The 14508-nt window shown below is 47.2% G+C and overlaps 1 protein-coding gene across 1 annotated transcript in view; it reads right to left on the bottom strand.

Moving 5' to 3' along the window:
- Positions 1-14508, bottom strand: part of HK1 (hexokinase 1) — a 90915-nt gene that overhangs the window by 71962 nt on the left and 4445 nt on the right. Inside the window, exons 2-3 of the mRNA XM_058672048.1 lie at positions 4960-5059; positions 1142-1189 (exon numbers count right to left, since the gene is read on the bottom strand). Coding sequence (XP_058528031.1) covers positions 1142-1189; positions 4960-4986 — 75 coding nt within the window. The 5' untranslated portion in view covers positions 4987-5059. The remainder of the gene's footprint in view (positions 1-1141; positions 1190-4959; positions 5060-14508) is intronic.

Raw genomic sequence — 14508 nt, 5'->3', positions numbered from 1 at the left:
ATGAATCAACTCACACAGACCCTCTTCTAGAGGTCTCTACACCAACCCCTCTGCCCCCTTCCATCTTGCTGGATGCCCAAGGCTCACCTCTACCAGCTAACATTTTTTGCTACTAAAGACCAAAACCAATCTCATCATGTGACAACTCAGCAAGAATACAGTCCCTTACCTGGGCAACCAACCTTAGTCAACTTCATCAGCCTCCTCCAGCTTCTCCATAGTCAATCCTGCACTTGCTGCTGTCTCAGCTTGGTACATCCCTCCTGAGCTGGCACATTCATTTGCATCATGATTGCAAGTCTTGCCACATCTCACTGACCTTCTATCTTGCCACTCAGTGTTGCAACTTTTTATTTTCATGCTGAGCTTCATTTCTCAGCCCTAACTCCTTTGAGACTGAGAACTTAGTCTTGTTCATTTTTGCAACAATAAAATAGCTACTTAACAGGTGGAGTAAGGATCAGGGAAGAGGCGGTGATGAGTCCACACATAGCCTTGGGTCTCACGTGGGACCAGGTAATAGGCCCAGGGGCAGGGAAACAAAGGCACCAGCCCTTCTCCCAAGAAGCAGACTCTTAAGTCTTTACTACCCTCATATAACTGAGCCCCACTGGAACACAGTTTTAAAGGCACAAAGTACCTGGGCAGGGGAGGCACTGCGAACAGCCCAGGAAACTTTGACTTGGGGCCACATGGGACTGTCAGTAGGAATACTGTGAAATATATCTGTGTTGAAGTGCAGAGGAGCCAGAGGCCAACTTCCTGGCCAGCCTGATGTTACACAGGATAGCAGGTGAGACAGGCAGGAGAGATCCTCCCGATTTATCCTCTGCCAGGCCTCTCCCATTGTCTGTATACCATGCAGTTCTGGGATACATGGGCCCTGTGTGTGACTCCGATGCTTAGCATTTTGCTTCCAAGAAACAGTTAAGAAGGAGAGCCTTGTAACAGAGGCCCAGGAGAGGTATGCTTGGCCCAGGAGAGAGTAGGTGAGAGGTCCCTGATGCCCCTCCAGGCAAACCACAGTAGAGCTGTGTGACTAGCTTCAAACTATGATCAGAATGCCCCAAAGAAATTGTCAATGCAATATCTACATTTCACAGTCAATGTTACAGAAGGAAATGAGAAGAACGTTTCTTACCTTGCTTTCAGTGAGTGGGGGCTGCATTGCCGCTTGAGGTTCTGTAGCCTGAAAGAAAGGCAGGATAAGATGAGGTATTACAAAAGTTTCTTAGGCAACTTGCAATCACAACATACTAATGCTCCTAAGTAAGGTGCTCAAACAACCTTGGAAGGTCTAAGCAAATTCTAACACAAATGAACAATTTTCTGCATGAAGTTCACCAGAGCTCAGAAATATGCAATTTACAAATGCAGATACAGGAACACTTCCTGAGTGCTTCTAAAGGTGCCCACCTCATGCTAGGCTCTGGAGGACTAACACTGTAAAACAGAGGCTCTGCCACAGGAAACCCACAGTCCATTTGGGAAGGCAGATGTGCCATCACCAGTAAAAGTAAGGCTCCTACTGACCTGCTGGAGAGGCCCAGAAAGGGGCTGTCCCACAGACCACTGGGATCTAATCCCTGCTCAACCATCAGCCCCACCAAGCCTCAAGACTATCTCCCACTGTCTCAAAACTGCAGGATGCAGAGCTCCCTAGGTGATCCTGAACGGGACAGGGCCATAGAGGAACAGCTAGCACTTGGTGGAGTCTGGGAAGGAGCTTGCATCCTGCTCTTGTATAACTCCCCTTCTCTGATGGACTGGTGAAGCTGCAGCTGATCCAGACAAAAGCCCACATGAAATTGTTCAAGATCATAGCTGGAAGGCACAATAAAGTATTTGCCAGGAATAGCCACAGTAACTGCTCCCAGTTCATGCTCTTGTAGACTCTACCCACTGTGGCTCTGAGGTTGGCCATATGGCTTGGTTTGGTCAGTAGGGTAATTGCAATGGATTGCAAGCTGAAACATGGAAAATGCATGCATTTTGGGGGACCTGCTCCCTCTTGCTGCTCCTGGGGTCCTTGCAATGAATGAGTCTCTGCTGGAGACCCACAGTCTAGTTAGGCTGCTGTGAAGGGACTGGAGAGATGAGTTACAATGCTCCCAGGCAGACTGAAATCAGACCTCCAGTAATAAATGTTGGGGACACTCATGTGGCCAGCAGGCCTTCATCACAGCCAGCAAGAAGGAGATCAGTCAGATGGGTCAGAGCCTGGCTGTGCACTTTCATTCCAATTGGCAGGATGAAGCAATCCTGGTTTCAACCCGGGACCTGCTAGAGACAGCCTTCCTGGGAAACCCCATGCCAGAACAGATGTGGTCCAAGGGGAGGTACATTCATCAGTCCTTATTAGAGACCTCAAAGGACTGTGCTGTCAACTTGGAGATCTCACAGGATTCTGTCAATCTCCACTTACCCTTGCAGTTCTGTGTGAAATCAAAGAGAAACCAGGGAGGAAAAAACACAACTAAGATGACCTGAGAGGTTGGACATTTGGCCTTACAGTTAAAAATGTCAGTTAAGAAGCCCGTGTCCCACATAGGAAGGCCTATGTTTAATAGCCAGCTTTGGCTTCTGATTCCAGCTTCCTGCCAATGTAGAACCTAGGAGGCAGCAGCAGGAGTGGCCCTCAACCACCAAAATCTCATGGGAGACCTGGGTTGAGTTCCAGCTCCCAGCTTTGGTTCCAGCCCAGTCCAGTCTACTCCAGCCAGTCTAGCTCAGTCCAGCCAACACTTTTGTGGCCGTGTAAGGAGTAACACAGCAGCTGGGGCATGTCTGTCTGTGCTTTGTCTCTGTCTTTAAATGTCTATCTGTCTCTCTCCCTCCCATACTCGGATATATATAACTTTTAAAAAGATTTATTTTTATTGGAAAGAATTCACAGAGAGAAGAAGAGATAAAGAGATCTTCCATTACTGGTTCACTCCCAAAGTGGCCACAATGGCCAGAGCTGAGCTGATCCGAAGCCAGGAGCTTCTTCTGGGTCCCCAAACAGGTACAGGGTCCCAGAGTCTTGGGCCGTCCTCTACTGCTTTCCCAGGCCACAAACATGGAGCTAGATGGAAAATGGAGCAGCCAGGATATGAACCAACACCCAGCTGGGATTCCGGCACATACAAGGCAAGGATTTTGCCACTGAGCCATCATGTTGGACCCAGATGTGTATAATTTAAGACACAGAAAATGGGGGCCCTCCAACCACATATTCCTAAGGATAGATAGATGTTGAGTTAGTCCAGCCTGAGAAAGGCTGTGCTATACTGATTTCCTACTTTTACTTTAAGTTCTGCTCAGGGTCTCTCTTGTGGTCTGCCTAACGGCTGCCAGCCAGCAGCAGACAACACCTTTGCCTGCAGTCTTTCTCCAAATTCTCACATAGGCCTGGAACATCTACAAGGTTGCCACAGAGCCCTTGCATGGGAAGCTCACGTCTGTGGGGTGCAGGTGCAAGGTCTAGATAGTTTCAGCCGTGGGCATGTGGAGAACTTGCCTAGATGCTGCTGGCTAAAGGGATGCCTAGAGGTCCCCCCACCCTTTCTTTTACTTCCCTAGGACCATGATTTCTATGAAGTTTCCTTTTTCTTTTGTTAAAACTATGTTTGTTTGAAATGCAGAGTGATAGAAAGAGGGAGTGGTATCTTCCTCTGCCTGGTTCATTCCCCATATGCCTGCAACAGATGGGACTGGGCCAGGCAGAAGCTGGAGCTCCACCTGAGTCTTGCATGTGGGGTGGCAGGGACCCAAGCACTTGAGCCTCAGCTGTCTTCCCAGGATGCATTAGCAGAAAACTGGGCGCGGCACAACAGCCATGACTCCAATGAGCACTCTGATACGGGATATGGCTGTCACAGGTGGCAGCTCAACCTGATGTGCCACACATCTGCCTCAACTGCTTATTAAATGGCAGAGTCTATAGCAAACATTATTGACTGACAAAGAACAGAACAGCAACAGAACTTGGAGCTGGCATTGTGGTGCAGTGAGTTAAGCCACCCCTTGAAATACTGGCATCCCATTATAGAGTGCAAGCTGAAGCACCAGCTGTTTTGTTTCCTGTCCCACTCCCTGCTAATGCACCTGGAAAAGCAGCAGAAAAAGACCCAAGTACTTGTTCCCCTGCCACCCACATGGGAAACCTGGATGAAGTTCCTGGCTGTAGCCTGAACCAACCCAAGTTGTTGCAGCCATTTCAAATACATAAATAAATCTTTTTTTTTTTTTAAGTGAGAAATGTACTTGAGAATCAAACCAACTTCCAACTCCTAGATTTGTGCCTTGCATTTGATATCTTAGAGTCCATGATCCTCTCTGGATCCTCACCTGCAACAACCCTAGACCCACAATCAACACTGAACTCCAGTCCAGCGCCCAAACCTGCAGATTGCCACATGGTGCCTGTGACACTGACTACTTTGTGCCACCTCTCCAAGGCTGGTCTAGCCTGCTTTAATCCCTGAGTGGCAGTCTGCCTCGGGCTGGCAGTTAGGAAGGCACAGGCAGGGGATGGTGGGGGCCATCAGAGGTGGCAACAACACCCCATACAAGTTCCTGGCTTGGAAATTCACCACTTTTCCCAGAGCCAGGAAGACTTCCAACCTACTTTTGAAGTGCCAGCAGATAGAAGCAAGCAGTCATGGGGGTCCACTGGACAGAGGGCATCCTCAGATTAATGCATGAATTGATTCTTCAGATTTATGTGCTTACTGATCCCCAGCCCCATTGTAAACTAAGTAGGCACCTTAGGCTCTGCAAGAGAACCTGGGTGTTGGACACAGGATGGAACTGAACTTTCACAAAGCCTGTGGGGTAGCGAGGCCATAAGCTGTGAGCAGAGAAAGGGGGGCATTTCATTCACTGCTGCAGCCCCACGGGACGGTGCTGACCAGGCAGTGCTCTGTGAACCCCTCACCTCCTGGGGAAAGCAGCAGCCAACAAGGGGCAGCTTACCTGTCCTCGCTGGCAGTTCTGCCCCATGGTGGAGAAGGTGTCTGTGCTGTCAGAGTCCTGTCCCACTCACCGCTGTCCTCAGCAGCAGAGTCTCCAATGCCTGGAGAGAAGTCAAGTTCAAAGGGGTCAGGGTCTGGCAGCCTTGCCTCTGTCCTCACCAACTGGGAAAGCCAAGCCAGGAACAGGGTGTTTCCAGAGGCTTCTGGCAGGACACTGTTCTAGAAGAAAACTCCCTAGAGCCTTCTTTGAAAGCTAACACCCTTATGGCCAGCCAGGTCTAAAGAGGGTATCTGCTTTGGGGGGAATCCAGTAGAAATGGGGATGAGTCAAGACTCCAAATCTTCAAAGGGCCAAATTTTTTTCACAAGTGTGCTCTCTGTCACCATTTCACTGCTTTCCATTACAGACAAATTTAAACAGGAAGTTTTGAGGGAGTAAAACCTGGTTTTCTAGCTATGAGAGTGCTGCCAAAGCCACAGCAAAAACACTTGTCACTGCTCACACCTCAGCCCCTCCCCAGCCCAGCCCAAGGGCACACACAAATGTTGTGGGAGTTTTTGTTACTGCTTTGTTAAATCAAGCAAGATCTGCTTTAACATTCATATTCAATTTGCTCCCCGCAGGGTATTCTGTGAGAGGAGAGACTCAGACATTTCTGTCATAAGAATTTTGCGTGTCTATACTGCTTGGCACATAGTAGGTGTTGAAATCAGACAGTGCCGACGCCAACCTGCTTGGTTTAAAACTCTGGTCTACTTAGTAGCTTTGACTATGGAAAAGCTACTAAAACTATCTGAAGCTCAGTTTTCTAAACTGTAAAATAGATATTAACAAAGTAATCAAGGCCCACAGGCTTGGAAAATATCATTACATAAACAGAATCCTCAGAATAAAATGCTTGGCACTGATTATTCAATATAAATTAACTGTTACTAGTGTTGACTGATTCATTGTCAGTTTTACTGAAATTCAAAACAATTGTCAAAACAAAAAGGGCTGGGGCCGGCATGAAGGCACAGCACACTAATCCTCTACCCTGAAGCACCAGCATACCATACGGGCTCTGGTTCATGTCCCAGTTGCTCTACTTCCAATCCAGCTCTCTGCTTACAGCCTGGGAAAGCAGCAGAGAATGGCTGAAGTCCTTGGGCCCCTGCACCTGTGTGGAAGACATGGAGAAAGTTGCTTCCCAGTTCAGATCAGTTCAGCTCTGGCTGTTACAGACATTTGGGGAGTGAAGCAGCAGATGGAAGATTTCTCTCTCTCCTCTGTAAAATCTGTCTTTCAAACAAACAAACAAAAAGCTGTTCACTTAAGTTTCATGTTTTAAAAAATATTTACTTATTGAAAAGTGGAGTTACCTGTAGAGAGGAAAATCTTCCTTCTGTTGGTTCACTTCCCAAATTCCAGAAGAGTCAAGGATGGGCCACACTGAACCATGAGCTTCCTCTGGGTCTCCCACATGATGGCAGGAGCTCAAGCATTTGGGCCATCTTCTACTGCTTCCTCAGGTGCAATACCAGGGAGCTGGGCCAGTTGTAAAGTAACTGGGATTCACACTAATGCCCATACAGGATACTAGTATCACAGGTAACAGCTTAATACACCATGTCACAACATCTGACTCCTAGATTCTTCAATTATTTATTTGAAAAGCAAAGTGAGAGAGAGAGAAAGGGAAACAGTGAGATTTTCCTTCTGCTGGTTCACTCCCCCGAATGGTTTCAATGGCTGGGGTTGGACCAGAGTTAAACCAAGATTCCCGAACTCCATCTGGGCTTCCCATGTGGGTGGCAGAGAACCAAGCATTTGGACCATCTCCTGCTGTTTTCCCAGGAGCGCTATCATAGATTTGAATCACAAGTAGAGTACCCAAGACTCAAAAACAAGCACCCCAATACAGGATGCAGGTATTGCAAGCAATGGCATTGACCCACTGCAACACAACACCAACCAAGTTTTAGTTTGTTTTAAATAATAGTTTTTACGTTTGGTTTTTAGTTATTTAAATTTGGTTTCTCTTCGTTAATTTGGGAGGTAGAGGAAGGTGGACAGAGCTCCATCTTCCAAACACACATACCCATAACAAACAGAGCTGGGCCTGGTCAAAGGAGCTGGGAACTCAATCCAGGTCTCCTATGTGGAAAAAGTGATCTAACTACTAGCCCCACCACCAAAGTGGCAATGCCTCCAAGGGTGCAACAGTAGCAGGAGCAGGAATCAGGAATGAAGCCAGGACTCAAACTAGGCACTCTAACACAGGCCACAGGCATTCAAGCTTTGGCTTAACCACTAGGGCCAAACATTCACTTGACTTCTAACTGGGGACGTGGCCCATTCAAAGGGTGTTTATATGACCAGTTCCTTGGGGAAACACAAAACAATTTGTTGGGATGAGGGAAGAAAATATTAGAACTTATATTTATGACTTTTTAATCTCACCCTATAACCCCTAGGTTATTTTTTGTACATAAGATATTACATATATTATATACATTGCTAAACTTATTATATATATTACTAAACTTCTATAACTCTAAAAACTGAGATATAACTCATATCCCAAAATATTCACCTTTTTTTTAAGATTTATTTATCTGAAAGGCAGAGAGAGGGGGAAAGACACAGAGAGATCATGTATCTACTGGTTCACTTCCTCAATGTCTGTGACCACCCAGGCTAGTCCAGGCTGAAGCCCAGAGCCAGGAACTCTGGTCTCCATGTGCATGCAGGAGCCCAGACACTTGGCTTACCTTCCACTGCTTTCCCCAGGCACATGAGAAGGGGCTGGATGGGAAGTGGGGCAGCCAGGACTTCAAAATGGGATAACAGAATTGCAGGTGTAGATTTAATCTGGAGGCACCAGATTCACCCTTCAAAGTGCAACATTCAGTGGTTATGGAATATTCACAGGACTGTGTCACCATCAGCACTCATTCCAACACACCTGTCATCCCCCACGAAGGAACCCACAGCCATGAACTCTTACTCCTTTCTACCTCCCCCAGCCACTGACAACCATGATGCTCCTTTCTATATCCATGGATTTGCCTGTCCTGAACATCTTGTCCAAGTGGAATCATCCATGCATATGCATTAAAACACATCTATTAGGGAAAGTGCCTGAAAAAAACACTTTGGCTGAGTGTGCCTGAACAGACAGGTCTGCAGAGCCATGACTGGAAGTCTATGGCTTCTGATTTGCCTCTGGCTTCTGCATTAGTTCCCTCTATAGGGGAACTGACAGGTGACCTGGGCTACCTCAAGCAGTGCTAACAAAGTCAATACAGCTGACATAGTCCAAATCAGAATACAACTGAATATAAAATACAGATTTTCAGGGTTTGTGCTGTAGCACATCACGTTAAGCTGCCACCTGCAATGCCAGCATGCTATATGAGTGCTGATTCAAGTCCTAGCTGTTCCACTTCTGATGCAGCTTCCTGCTAATGCTCCTGGGAAAGCAGAAGATGAGCAAGTGGGTCTCTGCATCCACATGGCAGACTCAGATGTCCCTGGCTTTGGCCTGGCCCAGCCCTGTCTGTTGTAACCGTTTAGGGAGTGAACCAGCAAATGGAAGATCTCTGTTTCTCTCCCTCTATCTTTCTGTAGCTGTGCTCTTCAAATAAAATGAATCTAAAAACAAAATAAAATATAGAGCTTGTCATTCAGGGCTTAACTTTGTTTTTATTAAAAAAAAAAAAAAGAAAAAAGGACTTCTTCAACTTATGCTATACGGCCTGACAAAGGTGACAGCTCCCACAGCCACTCCGGCCTCCCTTTCTGAACCAGTGCAACTTTGTAGTCTGGTTCAAATACTACCCTGAATCACAGATGCGCCCTCTAGGGGATCTGCCTGAGTTCTGACAGGCTCCCGGGCTCAATAGGAAGAGCTGGGGTTACTCCCTTTCTCCTCCCTTGTACCCACTGCTGTTACTCAGGGGCTGGGAGCCAGGGAGGAGCCCAAAGCAGTTCTAGAGTACTCAGTGTGAAGGTTGTGCAGAGTGGAGTTCTGTTGAAGGAAGACTTGGTTAGAGATCATGGAGATGTTGGTGGCATTTTCCATGGCCCTGCACAGGGGACAGTCTATAGTTAGTGCTGCCTTTCTGCGGGAGCCACCTTGTCCCTTCATTCCATGGCCTAGGAACCCCATGGATTCCTTTCTCAGACTGGCCCAGCTCTTTCAGAACTGGGAGCCTCCCCATTCCCTTGGGATCTAGAGCATCTGGGTAAACCAAACACTTCCCTTCCAAAGCATTCTAGTCCGGGTGCCCTAACAATCATGATTTCAAATTAGATGTCTCATTGCTTGGGGTACTTACCTGAATTAAGGGATACTGATTTTACAACCAACAAATCCACAATTCAATTACATTTTGTCCCTTCCCAATTGTGCTTGGTGACCCGGGGACAGTGTTTGCTCTTCCCTGGCCCTCCTCAGTAACATAAATGAGTTTCACCTCCAGGATTCTCCTTTTTTGAGATCCTAAGGCTTGGGTATTTCCTTATCCATTTTGAGGAGGACAGCAAGCCACTTAATACAAAAGGCCAGACAGGGCCTGATGGCTGTGTGGCTGGGACGTGTATGCCCAGGCTGCCTGCCCACTTGCCTTGGGAGGATGTGCGACAGCTTGGCTGGTTCTTTACTTGGGCTCACTTTCATTTTTCCCAAGAGAACATAAGCTCTCCTTGCAGCCCAAATGCAGATTCTTGGCACAGAGTAGGTGTGGGTGGGAGCTGGAGTTCTCTTCCTCCTTGGGAACAATGCTCTGGGAAAGTTTTATAGCTGGTTAGTTGAGGTCCTGAAAACAGAAGGAGAGAGAAGATGTGTTTGTCATAAAATCAAGAGGCACCAGGGGGCCGGAAGGGGGACAGCCTGTGTTCACGTCCTTGGGAAGGAGGAGGGATGAGGGCCTTGTGGGCAGGGGCTGTGGCACTTGGATGCCCTCACTATTTGGACAGTACTTTATGCTTTGAAATGCTTTGTTGCCACTGAGCTCCCAAAAGAACCTGGAGTGAGAAGGACAGGAATAGTGGCAATGGCAGGGAAGGCAACAATGATGAGAGGTGATGACAATGGTGGCCTGTGTGCACTGAGCACTTGTGTGTACCAGGCATGGGGCTGAGGACTTGATGCACGTGGACGGCTAGAAGCTTCCCAATAATACAAGTAAGGAGAAATAATGTCATGGATGGAGAGACTGAAGCGTGTATGAGTTAATCCGTGTGCAAATGGAGCTGCAGCAGCAGCAGGGCTGGGTTTTAAACTTGGGGCTCTTTAGCCACGCAGCCTTAACTATTTTATGGGCAAAGCACCACGGCTCAGCACTAATGAAAGAACTCAGGTCTTAAAACCTTCCCGGGCTAGTGGACAAAATCAAGAAGGCTGACCTCTGGCTGGTACTGGGGTTGTAACGAATGTCTCAGGCTACTTCCTTTCTTCCTCCTCCTTTGCTTCCTTCAAAGGCAACACCTCTTGTCCCTTTACCATCTTTAGTGAAGACCTAGGGGTGGCTGCCAGTGTTTCCCACTCAACCACCTGTTCCCTAGTAGACTGCAGTGCCAGGTTGAAGACAGCAGCCAGGGACTTTTAGGTCTCCCATGTGGATTACAGGGGCCTAAGTACTTGGGCCATCCCTCCAATTCTTCCAGGCACATTAGCAGGAAATTGCACCAGAAGTGGAGCAGCCAAGACTCAAGTAGCACCTTATGGGATGCCAGTGCCATGGGCAACAGCTTAACATGTTGTGATGCTACACCACAATGCAATCTCAAGACTTATTTATTTTATTTGAAAGGCAGAGTGACCAAAAAAAGGGAGAGAGGAAGGATAGGGGGAGGGAGAGGAGGAAGGAAAAAAGGAAGGAGAAGCAGAGGGAGACTCAACCACTGGCTCATTCCCAAATGGCTGGACCAGGTCAAAGCCAAAAACCAAAAACTCCATTCAAGGTTTGCATGTGAGTGGCAAGTATCCAGGTACTTCAGTCAACCCCACTGTGTTCCCAGGTGCGTCACCAGGGAGTTGTATAGGAAGCGGAACAGCTAGGATTTGAACCAAAGCTCCACTCTAGGTTGACAGCATCACAGCAGCAGCTCAAACCAGCACACTGCAAGCCTGACTCCTCCTGAGGCCTCTTCTGTGAGGGGACTAATCTCATTTACAAGGCTCTGCCCTCATACCTAATCACCTTTCAAAGGACCACGTTTAATTCCATCAATTTTAGTTTAGGTTCAATGTATGACTATTGGAGAAACACAAACCTTCAGACCACGGTATCCACCCAAGACATGGATGAATGATGTCTCACTCTTACAGCAGCCTTGCCATCTGTGGTGGTTACGCTCAAGACAAAACCTGCTTCCCTCTGACTCCCTTGCAGTAAGCTTAGTTCTCTGGATTCTTAAAGGCAAACCTGATCATTCTTGGTCAAAATTGACAAGAATGAAAATCATGCTCATCTGTGGTTGTTTGTGAACACACCATCAGCCACTAACTCCAGCCTAAGAAAGGATCCTGCACTTACAAGGCTTCTAGTTAACAGGGACAAAGGTGATGGAAGCTTTGAGTTACACTTTGCCTCCAGCCGAGCCAGCTAACATGAGGCTTAGCTTTGCAGACTGGCTCACTATCTGGAAAATGATAAGGTCAGGTCCCTAGGACCCCATTCCCAAGTCTGGCCCAGCCTCCAGGGCTCTTGAGGTCATGGTCACCTCTCCCATGTGGCTTTTCTTAAGTCCTGCATTCATGACTTGATTTGGGTTAGGAAGAACTTTAGGAACCAGATAGGAGGGTACCTCAAATAGTTCATGGAAAGTAAAATTAAAAGATAATGTTATTTTGGTGCAAAAACAATGAAATATGTGTTCAAGCTTTTTTTAATTGCAAAATCAGATATACAGAGAGGAGGAGAGACAGACAGGAAGACCCTCTGTCTGATGATTCACTCCCCAAGTGAGCCGCAATGGCCAGAGCTGAGCCGATCCGAAGCCAGGAGCCAGGAACCTCTTCCAGGTTTCCCACATGGGTGCAGGGTCCCAAGGCTTTGGGCCATCCTAGACTGCTTTCCCAGGCCACAAGCAGGGAGCTGGATGGGAAGTGGAGCTGCTGGGATTAGAACCGGCAAGCACACAGGATCCCGGCGTGTTCAAGCCGAGGGCTTTAGCCACTAGGCCATCGCGCCAGGCCCCAAGCTTTTTTTTATAGTAGGCATTTCTTACAAACTTTTTGAGGACTCCTCCCTACTCCTTGCATTTAAATTATCACTGTTTTTCATGGATAGTAACTACTGCCCAGCCCTGGATCTATTTAGCTTCTAGAGGGACACATTTCCTATTCTATTCTGAGGCTCCTCATCATATTCAACCAGTTGTATGCTCATTCATTTAGCCATTCCGCATATTCTCAAAAGCTCCATCCAGTCCCAGTTCATCCTCCTATGCCTACCAGCAAATGGACACTGTCTAATTTCTTCTCTAAATAGAAAAGTCAAAGCCAACCATTCCATTCAGAAGAATATGCCAACAGACGATCCAACTCAGATAAACCAAAATATAGCTGAGCACAAAAGAATAGCATAAATTCTGTTTTGAACTTGTATTTGCACCCTATCCTAATATCCCTGGCACCACGAGGAAGAGGATGGACAGAGGACTAGTCTACTTTGAGAAGAACTAAACTGGCGGCCAGGAAGGAATACAACACAGATAACTGCCTTTCAGCCTGACCATCCACCACCAATCAGTGTCTCCCCCACCCCCACCCGCCATGGCACTGGGAAGGTTCCCAGGGCCACCATCAGCTGGAAGTGACGTTAGCCCTTGAGTGATGACACAGCATCAACTCCAAACAAAGGCTCAAAGTAAAACTTACTAGGCAATGGTCTCTGGAAGGTCTCCGGAGGGCCACAAAACAATCAAAGCTCACTCCTCCGAGGCTGGGATCACAGCTTCTCTGTGCTCTTGATGATGTTGGAAAAAAATGTGACCACATGCTCTTGTACTGGCTCCATGCCCGACACTGGAGAGAGCGCTCATCTGCCCACCACCTCGATATGACGAGCCAAATCTCTTGTTTCATTTTCACCACACAAAAAGGACTCCATCCTAGCACAGCAGTTCATTGAATTCACAGAGGAAGCAAAAGATTTCCTAATTTCAAGCAAAAAAAATGCCAGCTATGCGCTCCCACAGGGTTCCCGCCCCTGGAGGCAGCAGAGCACCAGGGCTATCACAATAACCTTGCAGCTGATCTACAATTTAATTCTCTTTTGTGCAGAAACTCCAGACACTGTCCAACAGTTGAGATCCAAGTTTCAATCCTGGGGCAGCCACCCTTGCTCTCACCCCGGAAGCCTTCCCTGACCTCACCAAAGGACTAAAAAATTGAGACAGACTAGAATCATGCATAGAATATGACTACATTGCTCTGCTACACTGGGAGAGGAAGGCTGGGATTTCAGTTTGACCCAGTCAGCGCTGCCATCTGTGCTTGATGGGCGCTGGAGGGAAAGGGGATTGAAGAGTGGATCCAGGAAAAGCATCTAAGACAAGACACAGATGAACACACACATACCCATGAGAAGCCAGTCAGGTGGCAGCAGGCACTTAGCAAGGGCGTTAGTGTCAGAGGAAATGGACGCTGGTTCCCAGGGGCTGGATTTGGTCTGTGATGTTAGTAACTCAGCAGTCTGTCTCCTTTGCCCCTCAACCCTAATCCTACCATTGGGTTTATTTTTGTACTCAATTTCAACCTCTATTCCTCCACACTTACTATAAGACAGCTTTTCTCAGCACGAGTGGTAAATAGTATTTTTATTTAGGTTTACAAGGAATTATAAAAATCTAAATGATATAAATCATACTGTTATCCATAATGATGAAATGTCTTCAAAATCTTCATGAGGGGGTGGGACATTTGGTAGAGAGGTTAAGACACCACTAAGGATTTCTGCATATCGTATCAGAGTACCTGGGTTCAAGTCCTGCGGCCGTTCCTTTCTGCCACCACCCCAGTGCCAGTAACTGGCTTTCTGCATTGGGCATTCCATATATGGAACCCACTTTGGGGTTTCCACAGCAACTCCTCCAGCCAGTTTGGAGGTTGCTCTGCATCACTGTCATAGTGAAGCATATGCATGAGGGAAACAGGCACAATACAAGACAGAAAACCAGAGACCAGGGAGGACCAGACTCACCTTTGTAACTAAATCTTGTAGGAACTTCTGAGAATTATTCAATCCCATCTGTGGGCAGTGTCTCCAGTAATCTCCCACTATACTGCACCTCTACACTGTCAAATTGGGAGACCACATTTCTGACACATGTGCCCCTACTGGAGACCAAACCATATCTCAGCCATAGCACAGAAACAACGAACAAGACAGGAGAAACAAAGCCACCTAAAAGCAATGTCAGCAAGAGGGTGATACACATTATCTGAGGCAGAAATACTAGAAGAGCTAGACCAAGAATGTAAACTAAGGATCATCACGTAATCAGATAAGGAAAAAGATGACAACATGAAATCATTAAAAACTACCATTATGTACG

Source organism: Ochotona princeps, chromosome 13 (genome assembly GCF_030435755.1).
Source record: "Ochotona princeps isolate mOchPri1 chromosome 13, mOchPri1.hap1, whole genome shotgun sequence".
Classification (NCBI taxonomy): domain Eukaryota; kingdom Metazoa; phylum Chordata; class Mammalia; order Lagomorpha; family Ochotonidae; genus Ochotona; species Ochotona princeps.
Note: the sequence above shows the minus strand (reverse complement) of the source record. Positions and strands in the feature narration are given on the sequence as shown.